The sequence below is a fragment of the Taurulus bubalis genome (genome assembly GCF_910589615.1).
Source record: "Taurulus bubalis genome assembly, chromosome: 9".
Taxonomy (NCBI): Eukaryota; Metazoa; Chordata; class Actinopteri; order Perciformes; family Cottidae; genus Taurulus; species Taurulus bubalis.
This window is the reverse complement of record NC_136597.1, coordinates 18944668-18966476: the sequence shown is the minus strand read 5'-3', so window position 1 is coordinate 18966476 and position 21809 is coordinate 18944668. Positions and strand designations below refer to the sequence as shown.

The following is a 21809-nucleotide window of genomic DNA, read 5'->3' as shown; positions in this document are numbered from 1 at the left end:
TTTCTACCCCATATTTCTACATCTACAATGCCAAAATGCGATCACCTTGAACCAATCATTCATGTTCCCTGGCCCAATGTCTCCAGTGAATGTGTCACACAGCCACAGGCTACTGTGGAGCTTTAATGATGAGGGGAGCTCATTAACCAGTGAATTTATGTTAAAACGCAACAGAAGATTGACTTGAAAAATAGGAAATCAATGGAGAAGACTAATACCAGGAGAATTGAGGTGCCGGGTGAGATAGGTCATCTGTCAGCATGACGTCTGAACTCTGACCTTTGACCTCAGATTAAAATTGTCTGTCAGAATCACCAGACTGCTTTAGTTTAAGGACACATTATTGTCATGAAATGGAAAGGCCACCTCCCGAGTTTAATTGATCACTTTATATATGATTTAATTGTTGTGTTTCCAAAAAGGACACATGCAGCTGAATGAGTTCTAGCTGGTGGGCTATGGCTTCTTAGCAGCCAAACCAGGCTGTGTTCACATGCAGCAGTGGACTGTGAGCCACGTACTATGCCGTAGTGTGTACCTCCGACTTCATGCTCACACAGACCTGCCTACTTTGAACAGATGGCAGTATCAACAACACAACAACAGCCGGCATAATTACAGCACAAGAACCATTCCTTTTTAATTACAGCTAACAAGACAAGCAAGTGTTTGAGTGGCCACCTCCTCTTCCTCCCTCTATTTGGATTTCTCCTCCTGATTGCTCCTACAAGTGGATTCAAACTGTCTGGGACTCCACACAGGAACCACAGGTAGCAGAGATGTAGAACAATAACATAATATAGTAATAGTAGTATTGCAAACAAATGCATTTATATACACACATGCACATAAAACACACACAAACATGGCATGCAATGACATAAAGGAACAGTGTGCCATTAGATAAGCAGACATACGTACATCTGCTCAGGGGAACATTTTGGGAAGGAGAATCATATGCAGTAATTAGAGCAATCTCCAACTGTCGGAGTCCCACAGGGGGACAGAGCAAAACACATCACACACGCACATACACACCAACACACACACACAACGATATGTTTGTGCAAGGCTGCATGTGTGTATACAAATACACCCGGATACACCCAGGTAGCACCCATACACAAGCAAGACTTATGCACAGTGCTAAGAGTTGTTGAATATGTTTCTCTAAAGGTAGCTGTTGTAACAAATTACATCCCATGGACGCATGCTGCACACACACACACACACACACACACACACACACACACACACACACACACACACACACACACACACACACACTACACTGACTGCCTTGGGGCTGTAAGTGAAGCAGAATAAAGGCAAAGAAAGGACGAGACACACCAGTGCATCTATGCATTCGCCAGAGGAAGCTATTAACCATTCTCACCTCTGCTAAGTGCAGCAAAGCATTCAGTAGATTGTGTAGTGGCGTGGACTGTCATGTCTGAGCAAGAAGAATAAAAAGTGGGGCACAACTGTGTTTTATGAAATCATTCAAGCTTGAGTTTGTTTTAAAAAAAAAATTTGTATGTAAGAAAAGGTTTGATCCTGGCCCACAGCTTCACCGTGATAGCTGCAGGTATAACTTCTGAGAGTGTATTAAATTAGGGCTGCAACTAATGATCACTTTTATTACAGATTTTTTTTCTTTTCTATAATTAATCAATTAATTAATTAATTTTTAAGTTTGTAAAATGTCAGAAAACATAAATTAAATCTAAACATTACAATCTCTGATCTAAAGGCAACATGTTTGTGTTGTTCAATATTGTTGAACAACCAACATCTTCAATTTACAGTGATATAAAAAAGAAAAACAGCTTGTTCGTGTATTTAAGTAGATGGAAGCAGCAGATGTTTGTTGGCATGCTGCTCAATAAACAACTGAAATGATATTGAAATTGTTGCTGATTGATTTTCTGTTAATCGCCTAGATTGAGTTTGAATTGTTTGATTAGTGTTCACTCATGGCTGTGTGTGTGTGTGTGTGTGTGTGTGTGTGTGTGTGTGTGTGTGTGTGTGTGTGTGTGTGTGTCCTCCCTGTTCCTCCACCTCCTCTCCTCTCCTCCTCTCTTCCAAGGCCTTCCCTTCTCTTTAGATGGCAATTTACAGCCAGCCAGAAAATGAGTTCTTCTGGATGCCAACGTCACTGCACTCCATCACACTCCTGCTAGTGATCCGTTACTGGGAACACTCCCACAATATCGCCCATAAAACTGCTCCCAGGCCCTATATTGATGCAGTGGCCGACCAGCTCCAGCCCAGTGAAGGACAAAGGATGTCTGTGCCTTTAATTTAAACACCCATGGACACGGCCCCTGGAAAAAGGTCTGTGTATCAATCAGGGCAGGAATACTATGGACAAGGGCAGGACATTGCAATATGTACATTGTGTATGGTCAAGACAAATGCCCTTTCACTGACACATATATGTTTGCTAGAAAACACTTGTTAGGTGAGCTAATTCATGAAAAAAAATTAAAAAACAAGAAGAAGAAAAAATGACGGAAACAAAATTTGACAGTTGTCTGATCTCAACCTCAAGAGGAATAATACTGACAGTTCAGCGCTGGAAAAAAACAATATGGCACCCAATGTGGCCCTGGCTTTCGGTCACAGGGGCCTCTCCTGTTGAATTCCTCCCGGTGTCAGGTCACTGAACCCCACTGGTGGAGATGGGAGCCGTGAACTGGAACAGGGTGCAGTAAGTGTGTTTGGGTGTGTGTGAAAGGAGCAGTCTCCCGCCAGCTGGAGTGTGACTGGCTGACTTTGATAAGGTCAGCCTTGGGGGCCCCTATTGTCATACAGTCGTGGCCCCCTGCCAGTCGCACTGTCATCAGCACTGGCACACTGCTGCTCCGTGGTTTACACTCGCACGCAAACACACAGCACACGCATAGACGGCACACAAATACTGAGGAAACGCACAATCCTCGTAAGTTGACACACGCTCAACAGTAAATGTGTTTGCTGGCAGACAAAAAAAAGCCAGTAAATCTGTTTGGCTCTGTGGATATTGTGTAAATGGCAGCTCCACTTCAACAAATTCCCCGGCTGAATCCCTTTTTGTCAGTCTGTCCATAAAAGTTTTTGTCTGATAGTCTATCGTGTCCCTCCAGAAATTCATTGAGGAATAGTACTGCAAAAATGTTTAATTTAGTTGTGTATGAAACATTGATGTGCAATTTGCAACGTCTTTCAAATCTTGAAAGACGATGACTGGCAATTCAAAAATAAATAAATAAACAAGGGGATTAGTTTGCAGTTTGATTTGACTATCCAAACATTACAATTAGATGATGATAACAATGTTACCCTGGTCAAATATACAAATATTACAATGTATGTGCTTGAATTTCTCAAAGAGTTTTGTAATGTGCTGCTGTGGCTTTGCATGGGAGAGTTACTGGAGTCCTCCCTTTTCCTCTAAACTTCTCTACCAACAGCTGTTAATTGCATTTTGACTGATTATCAGCATGAGGCTGTAAGTCACCAGCAAAGAGAACAAAAGGGAAAGACAGTTAGAGGATGTTTCCAACTGATAGAGAAAATGATGGAGAGCATGACAAAACTGAAATGAAAATGAGAAACGGGAAAGACCAAGGCTGTTCTCAAACGTATGAAGCTCAATCTTTTTGCAACTTGGGCCCATCAAACGGCAGGTTATCTTCATGGAAACACAGCAAGTCAAGCCCCACTTGTGCTTTTCCCACAGATGGTCTCACTTTGACATTAGCTGGTGTGGAATTGTGACCAGGAAACCAGCTTTTGTGCTTTGTGTGGGTTTCTCCTTGTGGCCCATAAATATTCTCCCAAACTGTAGGGGGCAGTGTATCAAAAAGTCATGTCTACAGGATGGTTTCCACCTATCCGTAGTTAGAAAATAGGCTCGTTCGAGATGAGCCAGTTCTGCGCAGAATCGACCGCCGCGCAATGCATGCCGGTTAGATTTGTGTTCGACTTGCTCTGACGTCATGCACACGTGGTCAACGATACTCTCACGAGATCAAGTCGCCGTCGATTTCAGAGTCAGCCGCCGCAGTTGCTTTCCAACGACTGCGTGGCCCAGTGCATGATGGGAAAGAGCCACATCAGAGAGCTGATTGGCTCTTAGATCTGACAGCAAACACCACGTGTTGGAGAAAATCCTTATTTTATGTATAGTTGGAATACTGGAATACTAGCTGGATTATTGACTATTCGTCTCAGTTTTGCTATGAAGTGAGTTAGTGTGTGTGTGTGTGTGTGTGTGTGTGTGTGTGTGTGTGTGTGTGTGTGTGTGTGTGTGTGTGTGTGAGACACCCATCCTCGGGGAATGGGTGGATCTGTTCAACCACTCACACATTTTCCAATGAGAACCTGGACCGAGCCCATTGAATGAGATGATGGGGATACATCCGTTAATTAAAACACACACACATGCACACTTACCACACTGCACAGGCATGTCAAGCAAGGTACAGTACTATCACACACAAACACCATCTCTGTCCCCAGTTTAACCTCTTTCCAGTCATTATGCATGCTTTCGCTGAAAAGGATGGCCTTTTCACATCCATTCCGTGTCGCTGACAGAGAAAACAACGCCCATGATGTCAGCTGATAAACCTCACTCAGGCTTACTGGGTCAATATGCAGCCACACAACGATAATGGATATTTATATAACAGTTAACGACTTCCATGTCTGAGTTAGACACGTGACAGCTGTTGAGGTCTGTCCTTTTCTCCCTCAGCAATTATCTTACACACTCACACACTCGCACATGACTTACAGAAAGTTGACACAGCCAGTGCCAGGCGGTGGAGCGATCCAGACAAAGCTGAAGCTGGTGGAGGTTTGGTGGCTGACATGGGAAGCGACCACACTGCAAACAAACTGGGTTCCACCAAACTGGCGCTCTGGCATCACACCTGGAAGAGGGAGGAGAAGAAGGACAAATAGATTTATTGATCTAATAATTGAATTTGTACTAAAGATTGTTTTTTTTTATTTTTAAATTTATTATCAGATGCATTTTAATTTTTTGAGTTTTCCCTAGAGTTTCCATTTGTTTCATTGCAGTATTAAAAATCAACTTGTATGTTTTTAGGTTTGAGTCATTAACTATAGTACATGTCATGTCTGCATTTGTCTTTTTAAACATTACATTATCATTATTTGGTTAGCTCATTTATGAGATTGTGTTTTTATAGCCTGCCAGTGGTGTGTGTTCATCGGCCTCCCGAACAACATTGCCTTCATAAAATGCATTGTCAGAAAGCCACACCCAAAGGCAAACAATTAATAAAACTTGGATGTGGTGTAAATTATTAGATTTAATTCACAGCCTCTTCTTTTTGGTTGCCAACTTTCACCGGTTTCCAATCAGCAGATTAACAAATACATAATGTGTCCATTGCTGCACACTCAGCGATACTTTCTCAAAAACAAAACACAATAATGATATTCACTGTGATGGATTACCAAAAGTATTTCAAGTACGTCTGTTTGGGTTGATGATGAAATGAAAGTCATATCAAAATGAAAAATGATATTCTGTGCAAGGTGATTTGCAGCAAAGTCAAATCTATCAGCTTGTATGCAATTAAAATACTGCAATAATATGTGTTCAGACACAGAGCACGAAAAAGGAAATACATCACAAAGTAACACCTGTCTGTAACCACCGGTAATGCATAAAGTGACGAGCCAATGGATTTGACCAGATACACTAAGAGAGAGCCACATGGCCTGCATGATATAAGAGTATTGATATCTATACCAATGTCTCCAGTTTTGCACACTGCACATATCCACCTTATCCCATCCGCCGTTCTTTTCGTTTGCTTCTCGTTTCTTCACTCACTCGTTTGATCTTGTGTCATTCCACTGATATTTTTTTCAATCCACCGGCATCATACTTTCATTTTTCTTCTTCACGCCTCATCCGCCGGTTCTGTTTTGCTCTTTTTCCCCTCTCTCCTGCTCTCCTTTCATTAGGTATTTCTTCTTGACCCTCTCCTTCTTTTCTCCCTCCCTGTGACACTACATGCTCTTATTAATGACGGCCTGTGTCCGGCTATGATTGCACCGATGGAATGACATCATGTCACATAATCTTTTCCTCATATCGCAGAGGGCAAGGGCAGGACGCCGTCCTCATCAATCACAGCACAGACATACAGAACAGTTAAATAATGTACTGTAGCTAAACAGCAGTGTGGCAAACTGAGATGTGACTCACAAATGCAAACACAACTTGTCCACAAACAAGTGTGCATCTCCTCGACAGCAATCTGAGCATTTGTAATCATTTTAAAACACAAAGTCAACATAGTGTGGTCCAGTGCTCACAGAGAAAACACATTTTAAAAAGTTTAAAAATGTATGTGATGTCCCATCTGTGCATGAAGATGTGCTCTGAGCTGCAGTGCTCTGGTGTCTGGCCTCTGCTCGACATAACCTGCAAAACACAATACTTTCCTCTCTTCTCCTCTCTTTAATCATAACTCAGCTCACTGAACACCTAATCAGCAATGATTAATAACATTGGAGCTTTAATATCCCCTGAATCAATGTGCAAATCAATATGTAAAGATTGTGTGTGCGTGTGTGTGGTTCAAAACTAATTAATTAAAGATAAATAATTCCGCCCATTTCTGACAGTAATGAATTTGACTGCACAGATTGCATCCATAAATACACACAATGTCGAAAGCACCATAAATGTTTCTCTTTAACTCTGCCAGCTGTTTGTGTGTATTTGTGTGTGTGCGTGTATGTGTGTGTGTGTGTGTGTGTGTGTGTGTGTGTGTGTGTGTGTGTGTGTGTGTGTGTGTGTGTGTGTGTGTGAGCTTGTTTGTACCGTTGCATGAAATTTATGTTGATGTGTGTATGTGTGCGCCACGGGCCAAACAAACCAAGTTAACATTGCTGCCGGACAAAAAAGAAAGAAAAAAAACAAGCTTGTTTTTAAATTGAGCGACACACATTTATTTGTTTACGCTTTGCAAAGGTTTCCTTGTTCTCATCACGGTGAGACACATCAAACTCTTTAACTAGAGTTCAAACTGAATAATCACATGATTTAAAAGGTTTCACGTGACAAAAACGTATTGTATCATTATGCTTGAGTGCGCGCAGCGTGTGGGCCTTGTGCGTCAGATTTACGAGGTGTCGAGCAGCGCCGCCTTTTACATTGCTAAGGAGCTGCTGGTGTGGAACACCAGACCGAGATGTAATCACCCACTAATAGTGCTGCTGTTCCCTCGGCTTCAACCTCTCTGTGGCAGGTCCACAATTTACTCTTAAGAAAACACATACACACTCACACGGGGAAACACACATAAACACACATAACGGTCTTGGGTTTAATGCAATGCTGTTTGCCCGGGCAAGATCTCCTCAGCAGCCTGTCTTTACCGCCGACATCCAGGGAAGCAGAAATTGCTTCTGTGCTGTTCGTACATAGCACTCAGGCTAGCATGCATTGACATACCTATATACCTATACTTCTCTTTCTTTAAGCCCCTCTGACACAAAAGAGTGCCATTTCCAGAACAATTTCCTTGCTGTTATGAGCCACCTATTTACTGTCGCAACCAAGGGTCTCAAGACAACAGATTTGGCACTAAATGTCCAATTTTGTGGCAGAGGAAGAGAAGGAGAAGCACTGTGAATCTTTCTCACCACATTGCCGTGACGCAATCTAAGAATCCCTGCAGATGTGCATAACAAAAGCTTAGCTCTCGTGACAATGGAAACACTATCTGGAAAGCTGTGAAGACAAACAGAGAGAGAGCGTGGTGATGGAGTTGAGCAGGAGAATGAGCAGAGGAGATAGCAGAAGGACACAGTAAACGGGCTGTGGCCGGTTAAAAGGAATTCAGCGCTGTCTGTCATCATTGAGCAAAAGGAAAAGGTGGGCAGGGCACCAACAACAATTTAAGTGTTTTTTCACTTACAGTGATGAAACACTCTTGTAATACAACCGTAATTAATTCACCTCAAGCTACTGTGACTTGAATAGAAAAATTCACGAATACTGGAAGAAGTGAAACCAAACACGGAACTCAGTGTTTGAAAATCAGCATAACACTGTGAGAAAATTAGGAAAATAAAGAAAAGAGCAGTAGACAGTGAGAGAGGGAGAGAGAGGGAGGAACTGAGGATATGGCTAAAGAGAAAGAGAAGCAGAGAGCAGTTAGACTAGGGTAAAGATGAAAAGGCAGACTGATGCACTCCAGGACACAGCAGCGCTGGGAATCGACACCGCTCACAGAATTTCTATTCCCACTTGAAAAATACACTCAGGCGTAAAAATGCAAATAACGAAACTATTCCCTTTCATGTCCGGGTGTGGAAAGAGAGAGAGAGAAAGAGAGAGAGAGGGAGAGAGAGAGAGAGAGAGAGAGAGAGAGAGAGAAAATATCACTTTTATTCAACGAGATCCAAATCCCAAATGTTCCAGTAAAGCAACAAGCTGTAGTGAACCTGGGCAGAAAAAAGAGAACTCTAACATTCCTGGTTCTGTCCAGGGAGATGCGCAGAGAAATACAAATGTTCTTTCGTCATTGTGGAATAAAAAATATATAACAAAGCCCTTTCTGTGTCCACTGGGGTCACGGCAACTTAAAAAACTGTTTATTAATTCATTCTTCATTCTGTTGACCTCTGAGTTATTTTTTGCGCGACATCTCATCTGACTGATTTCATCTTTGCTTTAAATGCTTGTTTTCTATTCTGTAATTATACTTTGTGCTTTCTCTTCTTTTACACTCGCCCCTCCCTTACTCAAATCGCAGTACTTGACGTAGGTCCGTTAAAACACACAGTAAGTAGGTGATTGATAGGAAGAACTTGCTACATTTTGACGTTTAACCTCTTTACACAAAATTAAAGCAAACATTTAATTTTAGTGGGCACATTTAATGCTTCATCAGCTGTGATGTTTGTTCGCCACACTGGGACTCGTTAGCAAACAATCAGCCGGGTGCAGAACTCACCTAATGAGAAGAACAATCTCTAATGAGAGAACAATGACAGAAGTTGTAGCTGCAGTGCAAATGCCACCATGCTGCATGTTGGATAAGAATCAGCAGAGGCCACTTCTGATTCAATAAGTTGCCACAGGGAGGGGGGGGGGGTCATCTTGGGAGGACTGTTGCAACCACACATTCACATTCAAATGCACACATGCAAATACATCCTCACACTCACACATTCAAACTCATGCGGGTCTTTCACATGCAGATTGGGCACTTATGAGCTGTCGGCAGTGATTAATGGCAAGGGAAGATGACCTGCTATAACTCCCACGGTGTGACTGGGCAGAGCATGTTTCATAAATATAAACCCACACACACACATGCATATATGCACACTTGGGCATGCCCACACACAACTTCACTCAGAAACAGAGACACACAGGAAATGGGTGTGTCAGGATTTTAAGGGTCATGTGTTGGTTGTCGGGCTGTCACCCTAACATCAATCTCTGCTGGTAATTGTAGTGAATCTTTTTAAGCGCCCTATAAAAAGGAAGTGGGAAGTTGTCGCCTCTTATGTATTCATATTCAGTCCACCCATGTCTCGAAAGACTTCTCCACATTTTCCCCCTCCGTCTGGTTTTTCTTCTTTTAAATATGTAAACACTTCAATTCACATCTGTCCGTGTCCTCTTTAACATCTCTCTGTTTGGACACAGCCTTTTTTTATCTGTCTTTATATCTCACTTTGCAAAGCTAATGTGTTTTTCCACAGCCAAGCTCAAAACAAGTCAAATAGATGGAGTGAGAATTCTCCCCGATGGAGCAGATGGGCAATCGGTGGCTCAGCCTGGCAGCGACTTCACACTGTAGGACCAGCAGGAGCCGGTCTCACTGGCATGAGAGCTGATAGTTAGGTTTGGTGGAAGAGTTGTGAGGATTCGAGAGGCACCATTCAAATTGATATGCACATTTACGAGAATCGTTCAGAGTTTATACACACCATTTGACATCTGGTCAGCACCAAACCGCTACTGGATTTGGCACTCATTCCCCAATTGTCCTTCAGCAATGTCTGGCTTAGAGAGCAACAGGAAAACGATTAGTTTGACTGATATGTGCGTGTGTGTGTGAATCGACTCTGTTCATTTCCGGTAAATGGTTTCAAAGATGCATTCAAGACAGTTAACATGTTTTTCTTGTGAGAGTTCTGATTGACAGGTAGGCAGTGGGAAAATGCACTTCGATCCTAAAGGTTCAAAGGAATCTGGATGCTTGTTGCTTTTTTCTAATAAACTGGTCTAATTGTTATTAATGAATTCATGTTCAATAAATTCCACTCTGCACATCTGCACACACATATACATAAAGGACCACAAACAGAATATTAAAATGCATGTGTATCCACAGCAGTTTGCCCGAAGCGTTAATGAAATGAATCCCTATGAAGTAGCGTAATGTGCTGCAAGCATATGAGGATACATTTGTCACTGCTCACTATATACTTTTTGATTAAACACAGAAATGTGCATCTAATTTGAAGAGAACAGATTAATGCTTATGATGCACATCTTTGTCCTCCTGTTGTGTGTGTGTGTGTGTCTTTACTACGTGCACACTCAGATAGGCAGATAATAGCCTTATAAGCACGGATCATTATCCCACTTGTTTGGATTTAGCAATCCAATGTTACCACCCCAGATCATTTTGGAGAGCAAGCACATTTAAGGCTCATAATTCATTTGGTAATTCTTAAAACCTGTTGGAGCATTAACATGTGTTATTAAAAGCCTGTGAATGTATGGGAATCTGTCAAAAGACAGAATAATGCCTCTGTCAACACAATAGCGACATAAATGATACATCACAACAGTACTGACAGCCTGAGTAGGGACCCCATATGCTTTGTGCTGCTGAATGATCCCATGCTATGTGTGTGTGCATTTGTGTGCGCCCGTTGCGTTGCATTCACCGCCTCTTCTCAACACCATCCTCAGCTGGTCAGCCGGGCCACTGTGCGGTCTCACGGCGCATGACAACCTGACTCTCATCTGCTATTGGCTCAAACGAGCATCCATCGCAGCATCTGCCAATCACGCTACCATGGAGACGGGTTGGCAGCGTTGGGGCGATGGCAGGGGTCCGGCAAGGCGATGCCAGAAGGAAGCTGTGTGTTAATATGGGTGGTGAAAGATGCATGTGGCCAGGGGGAAATGGGGTAGGAGACTCTGTGGGAAAATGTGAGTGGGAGAGGTTTGCCATATGAATGAAGTGGCAGTAAAGGACACCTGGAGGTCTGCTGAGCTGTATGTGTGTGTAGGTGAGCATGCACACGCGTGTATATGAGAGGCTTCCTGTGCATATGTATATGTTTACATTATTATGTTTTTCCATGTGTGAACAGTACGTTCTGTGAAAGAAGCCATTTGTGTACAGATAAAATGTCCGTATTCATGCACCTCAGCATCAGACCAATTTTTGTCCATATGCATACATTCACAGAACAACTGCTCTTTCTTTTAGGCTTCCATTGTACCTCACAGCATCCATCATCCATTATCCATAAACTCCTGAAGGCAAGGCCACACACACAAACACACCCACACAACACACAAAGCCACGGCTCATTGTAAGAGCTGCCACTATGGCTATAACCAGCTGAAAGAGAAACAGCACTGTACACAACAACATATGGTCATACGTGAACAATTATGTCAAACAAATACTTAGTACTAAGTTAAATTATTGCTTATTCTTCTGTTATACTGCTTCCTTTCAATGATCAAGAGCTACAAGTCACACACGCGTAAATGATGAATGGAATACAGGAGCACTACTGGAGCATAATATACCCCCCTGAACTAATGTGTCATAATTGAAATGAATGTTGCTCTGAATCAAACAAGTGTTGTGTGTTTTGGAGGCCCACCCTGTATGATAGATGAGACTTCTACGTCTCTGCATAGCTCTGTCATCCATCTCAAAGACACACTCACATACTCGAAAACACACATATAGTATACACAAGTGCATGTACACAAGCATGTGCATGCACTCAGTACATTGTGAAAGGAAAATTCCAGTTTGTTACGAATTATGTCTTGTTTTTATTGTTTTGGCACTTCATTAAGTAATTGGTAAGAATACCACAACTATGGTATTGTACGTGACTGACCAGGGGGAATGTTTAAAACATGTTTGATCATTAGACTTTTCAAGTTTTTTGCTGGGGTGGACTCTTTTTTTGTGCAATGCTGCCACATTCTTAGAAATCAACGATTCACTGATAGTACCGACGGCCAAAACTGCAAAGTTGTGTAAGACTGGAATTTTCATTTATGTTTTTGATAGAGTCAAGATGAGAAACAGGAGCCCGTGTCAAACTGGGTTCAGTCCCAGGCTCAAGATGTGTGTGTGTGTGTGTGTGTGTGTGTGTGTGTGTGTGTGTGTGTGTGTGTGTGTGTGTGTGTGTGTGTGTGTGTGCGTGTTATGTAAACCATCAGGGTGAAATGTTGCTGAGAGCCCTAACTGGAGTGAGTGCTCGAGGTGTGAGGACTGTGGAGCAGCACCCAGTGGAGGACAGCCAGCCCCAGTGCCCCAGGATATGCTTACCACACTGGGTGGCAAAGTCACCAAACTCCCCTTCCCCCACACCTCCAGCCCTCCAGCACCCATTTCTTCTTCCATCCCTCCATCCATCCGTCCGTCCATCCGTCCGTCCGTCCATCCATCCATCCATCAGTGAAGCCCATGAGCGGCTGGCTTCTGTGGGTGTGTGTCATTGTAGCTTGGCAGGCACACACCACAGCTTTAACAGCAGGTGCCAGGGCTAATTTGATTTTTAATTCAACACGACTCCTCGGCTAATAGTTTGAGCTGGGGATTAATTAATCTGATTTGACTTGTGCTAATTTCTTGCACCCACGTCCCTGCTGACCCGTCAATGCAGCAAACAAACAAACTGGTGAGGCCGGGGTCTCGCAGGCTCTGTCCTGACACGCATGTTGAGTATGAGAGATAGAGACCTGGGGCGACAGGTGAGGAGCCAATGGGAAGCAAAGCATGGTGCATGTGCAGCAAGTGCATGTGTGTGTCCATAGTATGTGTGTGTGTACCTAGATGTGTTTATGGAGGAGGCTGGAGCTGAGCCTGGGCTGACGAGGAGTGCTGGGAGGCAGTGAACTAATCACGGCAACAGCCTGGCTCTCGTAAGGAGGGCGAAACACTGAGAAGGTCACCAACTATTTTTGCTGCCAAAATATGGGTCAGGTTGGATCTGGGTGAGTTGTTCACAGATAACTTGTATGTGATGTAAAAAAATAAATAAAATGGGCGAGGCAGTGGAGCATTCCTGTTCTTCTTTGAGGCTTTTAGAGAGTGTAAGGCCACATCCAAGCCGGGCCCTACAGGGAGAAACCGGTGGAACCACTAAGCTTCCTCATCTTACAGAGTCAGAGAGAGCACTTTTTCTAATACTCTCTGCAAGGGAACTTTAAAAATGAATAGACCTCAGAGTGCAGCCTGGATGGTATGCACTTTGTGGAGAAGGCTTTGTAAAATCGCTTTCTTGCAGTTTGCACACCAAACCCACAGATGCCCACACACTTGCAAGGTGCATGTGGAGGTATAGAGTATAAGGAGTTTTATATCACAACACAACAAAGACACATTTCAAAGTCGACTTGCCTTTTTGTTGAAATGATGCAAACCCACTAGTGTTCACAGAAATGTGTCAAACTGAGCAGTCTTTTAGTCAAAGCTCTCTCTGTCTTTATTCTATCTTTATTTCTCTCTCCACTCTCATTCTCTCTGGCATGCAACCAACCTCTCTGCATGGCAGAAAATAACATTGCTCTGCTCAAGAGAGACCACACATGGGAGGAACAGCCTACGCCTGCTGCTCTCTCCTGCAGGATAAAAAAATAAAACAAATAAAAGAAACTGGCTAACATCTCACACAACACTTTGAAATCACTATCAGTCAGTCCAGCTCCTGCCTTCCCCTATTTCTGCTCTCTTGGTCACCCTGGACCTTTTTTACTATACATTTGGATGCAGCAAATACAGCGAAGAAAGGAAAAAGCACTCAAATGCTCAGCATGTGTATGCTCCCACAAAAAGCTAATATAAACACACACACACACACACACACACACACACACACACATGCATGAGCATAGACACACATACTGAATACCACATACAAATGTAAGCACACCTAGTGAAGCCGTGGGAGTTCAAAGACGGGACTATGTTTTCCAAGAGAGCTAGTGTGCATTTAGTTAACCAGTAATTCCCAGCAGCAGTGCTCCGGCAGGTCGACTGTACCATCCCACCTGAGACACAAGACCTGCACAGTTGGGATGTATGGCAAACACTAATGCACTAGTCCAGAGTCTGCTGTGGGTTCACCTTGAATTAATAATGGATTGCGTTGTATTCTGTTTGAATTCTTATTGCGGTTGCTTTTTGCCTCTAAAAAGACTTTGTGCATGGATGGAAGCTTCATAACTTGTGATGCATAATCACACGAGCATTCCTCTGGATTCTGAGAGCACCCAAATGGTTAGCCACCTGTTAGCAGCTTCAAAGCATTGTAAGATTGGTGGGGGAGGACACGCCGGGCAATGTGAGGGACAGAACAGAGGCTCAGTCTGGGCGCAAAGGGTGGGAAAGCCCTGTGCCAGCAAAGCAGCGAGATTTACAGCAAGCCGACCCATCGCGAGTCTGATCTAACACTGTGCCGCAGAGAACACAAATCACCTCCCATACATAACCCAGCCCCCGACAACTCATTTCATCTTCTGCACTAATGAATTCATCATCAGGAGGGATCTGCCTTTAGGTGCCTCAGCTCTGAGCAGAGAAGGAGTAATGGCTTAGATAAGTCATCATCATCATTATCAACATCATCACCGCCAGCACCACCTTCCCTCTGTTCAGCCCACATATCCGGAGCAACAGTTTGGGACAGTGCAGTGTCCTTGACAGAGTTGCAACAGGGGAACTTTGGGAGAGTCCAAGGTTGGATGTCAGAGCAAATGTGTCACAGAAGCGCATCTTCCATGTGAGAATCAGCATGATTGTGTGTATGTCAATGGAATTTGAATGTGTTGTGGTATGAGTGGATAAATCAGCGAGCGTGAGAGCAAGTGTGCACTTGCGTGTGTGTATGTGTGCGTGCATGAAGGAGTCTAAGCGGCGCAGTCAGGGAGCTGTCAGCAACGAGCCAAGGAGCAGGTTGATCACAGGGCTTCAGTGCGTTTGAAGTCTCCTAGGGACTGACAGCTCCTCTCCCCCATGGGAACCCCTTCCCTCGCCCCTTCTCTCTTCCCAGCACCACCCTCTCTCTATAGCATTCCTCTTTATCCTCCATCTTTCCCTACACAGTATCTCCATCTCAGTTTTTTTCCTCATGCCATTGATGGAAGAGGCATGCGGAAGCACACTTGTGCTCCCCTGGGACGGTTACTGCTTCCAAAACAAGGCTTTGTTCAGCAGGAATCACACCTGTGAGTGTGTCTCTGTAAATACTGACACGATGAGCTGCCATCTCTCATAGTCTGACATTCTGACTGACATTCAATCTGGCTTAGTGGCAGGAGGGCACAGACAGCCGACCTTCAGCCTTGAGATGGATGAGTGTGTGGATAGCAAAATTTGAATGCATAATTGTGCATGATGAGAAGGAAAGAACGTCCATGATTGTGTCGTGTATTTCCATATGTTTCTAATTCTGCATGAGTCCTGTTAAATATGTGTATGGTATGATTACACTTTTGGCGGCGCCCTCTCTGGCCCCTCCTCTGCAGGTCAAGGTGCAGCAGGATTTCATCTCTGATCGTGCTGTGTGTTAGCATGAGCCCATCCGTCATGGGGACAGAGTGTCGGCTGGATGTCCCTGTCACTAAGCTGTCCATTTTGTCAGACAGCCAGATCCATCATATTGAGATGGGGACTGGTCCTTGCTAGCAGAAGCCAACCGCCCGCAAATACATACAAATATGCAAATTAACGACAAAATAAACATCACCCGGCAAACGAGCCATCCATCAATGACCGGTTTCTCAGCGGCTCAGCATTGGCACGGCTACACCAATCAGCCACTCCGTCAGAAGGAGTGATGGAACACCACCTTCTCATCTTCTCTCCCTCCTTCCCCCTCCTTATATCATTCACATACTGTCTCCCTTTCATTGGTCCCCCTTTGCCATTTTTCATTCATACTTTCTCCAATTTTCTCCTCTCACTCACCACTCACACTCATTCCCTTAATCTCAAACACTTTGTTAGCCCCATGTTGGCATTTTCGCCCATCCATTTCCCCCTCCTGTCTATTTTCAAAGCGCTCTCCTTCCGTCAAGCGCCTTTTCCTCATCATTGTAATTATAGAATATCTGGTGACATTAAGAATGAATACTTGTCTTTGTGTTTGAATGGATAATGATGTGATGGGAAACATTTTGCCGTTAAGTGAGCAATGCAAATTAGACCACATGTGACAATTCTTTCCATACAGGCCCCGGTGTGGAGTCCAATACATCACCTCACTATTGCTGTGCGACATACAACAACAAACTGTTCTTATTTAAACCCCAACCAAATAAATCAAAACGATGATGACAATTTACAAAAGTCGTTGTGTTCATCGTAAAAAGTTTTAAAACTGTGCGAGTTCCTGACAGAAAGGCAAGAGGCTGGAATGGAAAGAACGTGCTCCTAATGGAATAGCAGTCAAAGGACGGAAAAACACGAAGCAGAAGTTGGAATTCTCCAGCAGCTGAGTCAGTTCAGAATCATGTTCCTTTTCTGGCAATGTGTTTATACATCCCCTCGCGCAAGTTTCAGTTTCATGTTGCAAAGATCTCTGGTTGGCAATTAGGTTGTCAAACTATGCTAGGCGATAATAATGAAACGAATCACCTTGCACACTCTACCTCGGCCATTAACTGTATATTGTGACTGAATTAATCCCACATTGACATATTGAGTCTTTCATGCCAGCGCCTCACACTTTGAAACAGAATAAGTGTTGCGGCTGTGCCTCAGCCAGACTGGTTCATCGGGCCCCTTAATTAAGGTCATATTTATAAAAACCACACTCAATTTACACTCCTGTGTTCTGCCTCTCTCAAGTGGGCCTGGCTCCCAAACATAACATTGTTTTTAGCTCCAGTTTGTCTGATTTTGCACTAGCCATAGTAAAGCAATTACAGCATCATAAAGGTTTGTGGTTAGCCACCCGGCGGCTAGTGGGGGATCCCCTGCCTTTAGGAAGCTCAGAAGCCAAAGATATGGCAGTCCTCAGACTATACTGATTACCATCCCAAATGCTCCGTTACATTTTGGTTAGTTCGACAATGAGTGGGTGTTCCGGCGACACAGTAAAAAGTCTTTCCCTCAAAGAGTGACATTTTTATTACTAATGTAGTGTGAAGTGCAGTGTTATTCAGAGGGAGTGGAAGCCAATAAAATGCTCACTCCACTGTCTCCATGCTGTGGTTTGTGTGTGTGTGTGTGTGTGTGTGTGTGTGTGTGTGTGTGTGTGTGTGGGTATCTACATTAGTGCATGTGACAGACCAAAAACACAAAAGACACAGAAAGAGGAGGAACAGTGATAGAGCGCGTGCATTTGCATGCAGTGTGGCCATGCACTGGTTTCCTGTAAAAGGCAATGAAGGGTGACACAGAAGGCCACAGGGAATTGTCTCTTTGGAGGCCGGCAGTCTGCAATAGCTCTGACCACACCAACATCCACACAGAGAGTGTGCACACACACTAACCTCTCTGTCTCGCCAGAGCCTTTACCTGTTTCTCCGTAAAACCACTTCCACTCACTATATTGCCGTCATTGTCTTTCTCTCCCCTGACATCAACCCAGCAGCAATTAAAGATCTACAAACTTAAAAGTCTAACTTCAAATCTCAAAGGCATTGGGCAATCTTGATTTGCCACTATTTTTCTCCCTGTGTGTGAGATCCTGCGGTGCAGTGAGGTGAACTCCCCTGCTGGAGTTCATGTTGATTTCTGCACTGATACATCTGTCATCCACATGTTACCCCAGCCAGTTGCTGCTCCAGCAGCTGGACTGTGTCTATGTGCTATTGAGTTAGAGTGGATGGGTATCTCTTTATTGAATTCTCCGTGTGTATATGGCCATGTGTAGCTGTGTCCCCTACATGCCTCCATTGAGGGGGATTAGAGGCACACCCTATGTAAGGCCCTCTACACTAAACACTGGGATTGTAAAACTCCCTTATGGAGTTACATGACCCTCTTGTCCTCACAGATCGTTTTATATTTGTCACAACACCAATGGACATCAAGCAGTGTCTCGTTCCATTGTTGTTCCACTGCATTATCTTCAAAGCATTTTGCATTGGCTCTGTTATACACAGCATAACCGGGTTTCCATGAGCTCATTAATGAAACTCTCTCTCTCTCTCTCTCTCTTTCTCTCTTTTTCTCTCTCTCTCTCCCTCCCCCTTTCTCTCTGTGTTTGAGTGTGTGATCATCATTCTTCAGTCCTCCCAAGGCCTGAGATCCTCCTCTCCAAAGATGTGACACCGTGCCATGAACCATGGTCTGCAGAACCAGCAAGGCTGCGGCAGGTATCTCAAGGAAATACCATCTACCTTATAATTGTGCAGAGAAATAAAGTAAAGGAAAAGTAAAACTGTAATTGAGACAGCAGTCCCACTAATGAATCACCCCACTGTGTTGCCTTTATGTCTGTGAAGCACACAGCAGAATCAGAGCAGAGAGGCACAGCGCAGTGAGCTCTTCAGCTGAGGACTAACTGAGTGACTGGTGCTGTGAAACCTGGACGGCATCGCTGCTCAGCAGATCACACACACCGTAACGGAAGGCTTTGGAGACTTATTTAAACACACAACATGCAGCAGCTCACAGTTTCACGAGCTGCTGCATATCAGTCTGTGCAGCCCTTCTCTTAAAACTTTTCAAATTAATGAGAGTGTAGCAAAGGTGATGCAATCCTTGCTTGGATGCCTCCCCAGTAAGCAGGGCTGCCAAGAGAGAAGAGCTGCCCTGGCCGGGGTGAAGTCAGCGCCTCAAGAACAGTGGAGTTAGTCAGGATAAGTGAGCCCGCTGGGCAGCAGTTCTGGGCCAGTAGCCCTGCTCTCACAGGACTTCTTTATGTCTGATCCATCACCCGAGAGGGCCCCCCACCCCTGCACACAGGGACTCCATCCGCACATGCTTCATCAGAGTCTAAAAATACACATTGTACTGTACTTATCAAAATAATTTACGGTACCAATTTAACTTAATTGTTTTTCAAATTCTTAGGATTGAAATTATACAGCATATAATCCAAATGCAATGCAACTTTTCTGCAGCTCAACATCTGACCAGCTGGCCTGATGATCATTAATATTCTCTTCTTTGTTATTTGAGGTTTGGTTTTGTCTCTCCGAGGGCTCATACTTTTGCAGATGTGCTCCCCAATATCCTTTCCTCATCTCATATTCAGTTTTTCTTCCCTCAAGCATCAATGAAAACACATCTGGCCGAAACCATGGTCCCATCATCCCCAATCCTCATTCATCACGGCCTGTCACAACAGGAGAGGGGAAGTGGTCTTTTGCTCATTCTGGGAACGGATGTGGAGAACTGAGCTGGATCGTGCTGGCCGTGATACTACATAGTCCCAGCACCAAGATACTATTTACATTATCAAAGATTGGGTTGTTTGTGCTAAAATGCAAAGCTCAGCATTTAATGAGTAATTTGTAATTTGTGTTGGCACAAAGATCCTTGGTGGAGAAACCACTCTGAAAAGCCTACAAGGATATCTCATGAGGACTCACCAAAGCCAAAGGCCGCTGGCGCCGGAATGGGAGCCGACTGGACCGGTGTGGAGGTGTAGAGGCCCGTCACCAGCAGACCATCAAAAGATACACTGGTAGAGATGGTAACTGAGGAGACAGAAAAAAGGAAGACATATAACATTACTGTCAAGCTGCAGTGTTTCTGTTATTCCACATCCAGTCGGTTATATCGTAAAGCAATTGTTTCACACATGTAAATTATGAAATATAATACATGATCCTCACATCTCTTAGTGACCCTTTATTGATAACTCAAAAGAGGACAGCGAGATAAACTGTAAATAAACTGCTGATAAGGTGTCAGAAGTTATGTTCACACTTCGTTTGCAAGCTACACAGATAATGAGTTAGTGTGATGAACATTCGTGTGGACAGGAAGACTGGAAGTGAATACACACTACAGCTCCCTAACATCCTGCTGCTAATGAGCACAGCGCTCTGGTTTTAACAAATGGAAATGTAAAGCGACCATTTACTGGGAGGCCCATGAGACCAAATGCCCTGCAGGAGCAGCGGAGAGCGCAGCACAAATGTGCAAGCAGGTGTTAAAGCAACAATGTCACACACACACACACACACACACACACACACACACACACACACACACACACACACAGTGGCACGCACGATAGCCGGCTAAAAGTGAGGTTTGAGTCACTTTCAGGTAATTGAAGAAAAAACAATCCAAAACATCACTGTTTGTCTCACTGCTAATAGCTCGAGAACGTAATCTAGCTCATCATGAACAAATCACTGCTTTAATCCAAGCCTGTCCACATCGACAACCATATGAGAAGAGATTGGTGAGTTAATTGGCTGTAACCTTGATAGCCTTGCTGAGTCTCCATTAATCACAGGTCACCACAAACAGAAGAGTAGAGAACTGCCAGAGGTCTATTATCCAGCTGAACAGAGATCTACAGCTTAGTGGATCCAGCAGCAAGTTCACTATTGATCTACCCAGTAAACAAAGGCCCTGAGTGACGGGACCACAGAGCCAGCTACATCGCTGGAGGAAAAGAGCTCAGCCACTGGACTCCTTCCAGCCAGACAGATCAGAGCACTGGGGAACAGTCTGGGGCTCAAAGTAGAGCACACTCCCACAAAAATACACTTTTACACTTTGAGGAAAACAATCCTTTCCAGTGGGGAAAGATGAAGGCATTGTTATTTCCTGACCCTGGAACCCCCCCCCCCTCCCGCTTTTGGGGGACAAAATGGATGGGAAATGGAGGAGGCACCCGAGGCGTTGGTGTGTTTTCCTTAAGAATAGCAACATGTCGGTTTGGTTTCAGGGCGTTCATTCTTCTGGGCTTGGTGTGCTTCAGTCTGGGAATCTGGGCAGTGCAGACTTCTGTGTGGCCCAGTCTTCCTGCCTGTCCGTCTCGGTGACTCCATTAACACATCCTCACACAAGGCGCCCAGCGTTTGAGTGTGTGTGTGTGTGTGTGTGTGTCTGGATGTGTGTGTTCTGCATGTGTCTGTGTATATTGGATGTGCTACACCTTGTCATAAAAGCACAGTTCAGCCCATCTCCCCCCTCTCGTCTCTCCTCCATATCAAAGCCTCAATAATTCATCCCACAACTCTCGTTATTATATCCAGACATAGCTATATAGCACTAATCCTGTATTTAACATGCAACATTAAATTACATATTTGTTAAAGCTACTCTCTCTGAATATAAAGCAAATGCCCAGTGAAGCCATATGATCCAAGCAAAATTAAACATGGTGAACAGGGTAAACAGGAGCTTAATAATATAAATTCTTAATTATTTGCAAATATTTCTCTTTTGTATGAATGGCTCTGTGTGAGCAACACGTAATATATCTGTATTCCTCTTGTTGTCAGCTGTGTGCACTGCAATATTGTTCCAGCATGAGCAAGAAGCTGTATTGTGAGAAAGAGATATTTTGCTTGGCAACGGATATATTATCATATTCAATCCATGTTCCTCAGTGCACCTCTAACAACT

The 21809-nt window shown here is 43.9% G+C and overlaps 1 protein-coding gene across 1 annotated transcript in view; it reads right to left on the bottom strand.

Annotated features, from left to right (window-relative positions):
* The window catches only part of reln (reelin), a gene marked incomplete at both ends in the record, with an annotated part of 87679 nt that overhangs the window by 49732 nt on the left and 16138 nt on the right, over window positions 1-21809 (bottom strand). The window contains 2 exons of the mRNA XM_079223044.1: window positions 4784-4922; window positions 19811-19918. Coding sequence (XP_079079170.1) covers window positions 4784-4922; window positions 19811-19918 — 247 coding nt within the window. The remainder of the gene's footprint in view (window positions 1-4783; window positions 4923-19810; window positions 19919-21809) is intronic.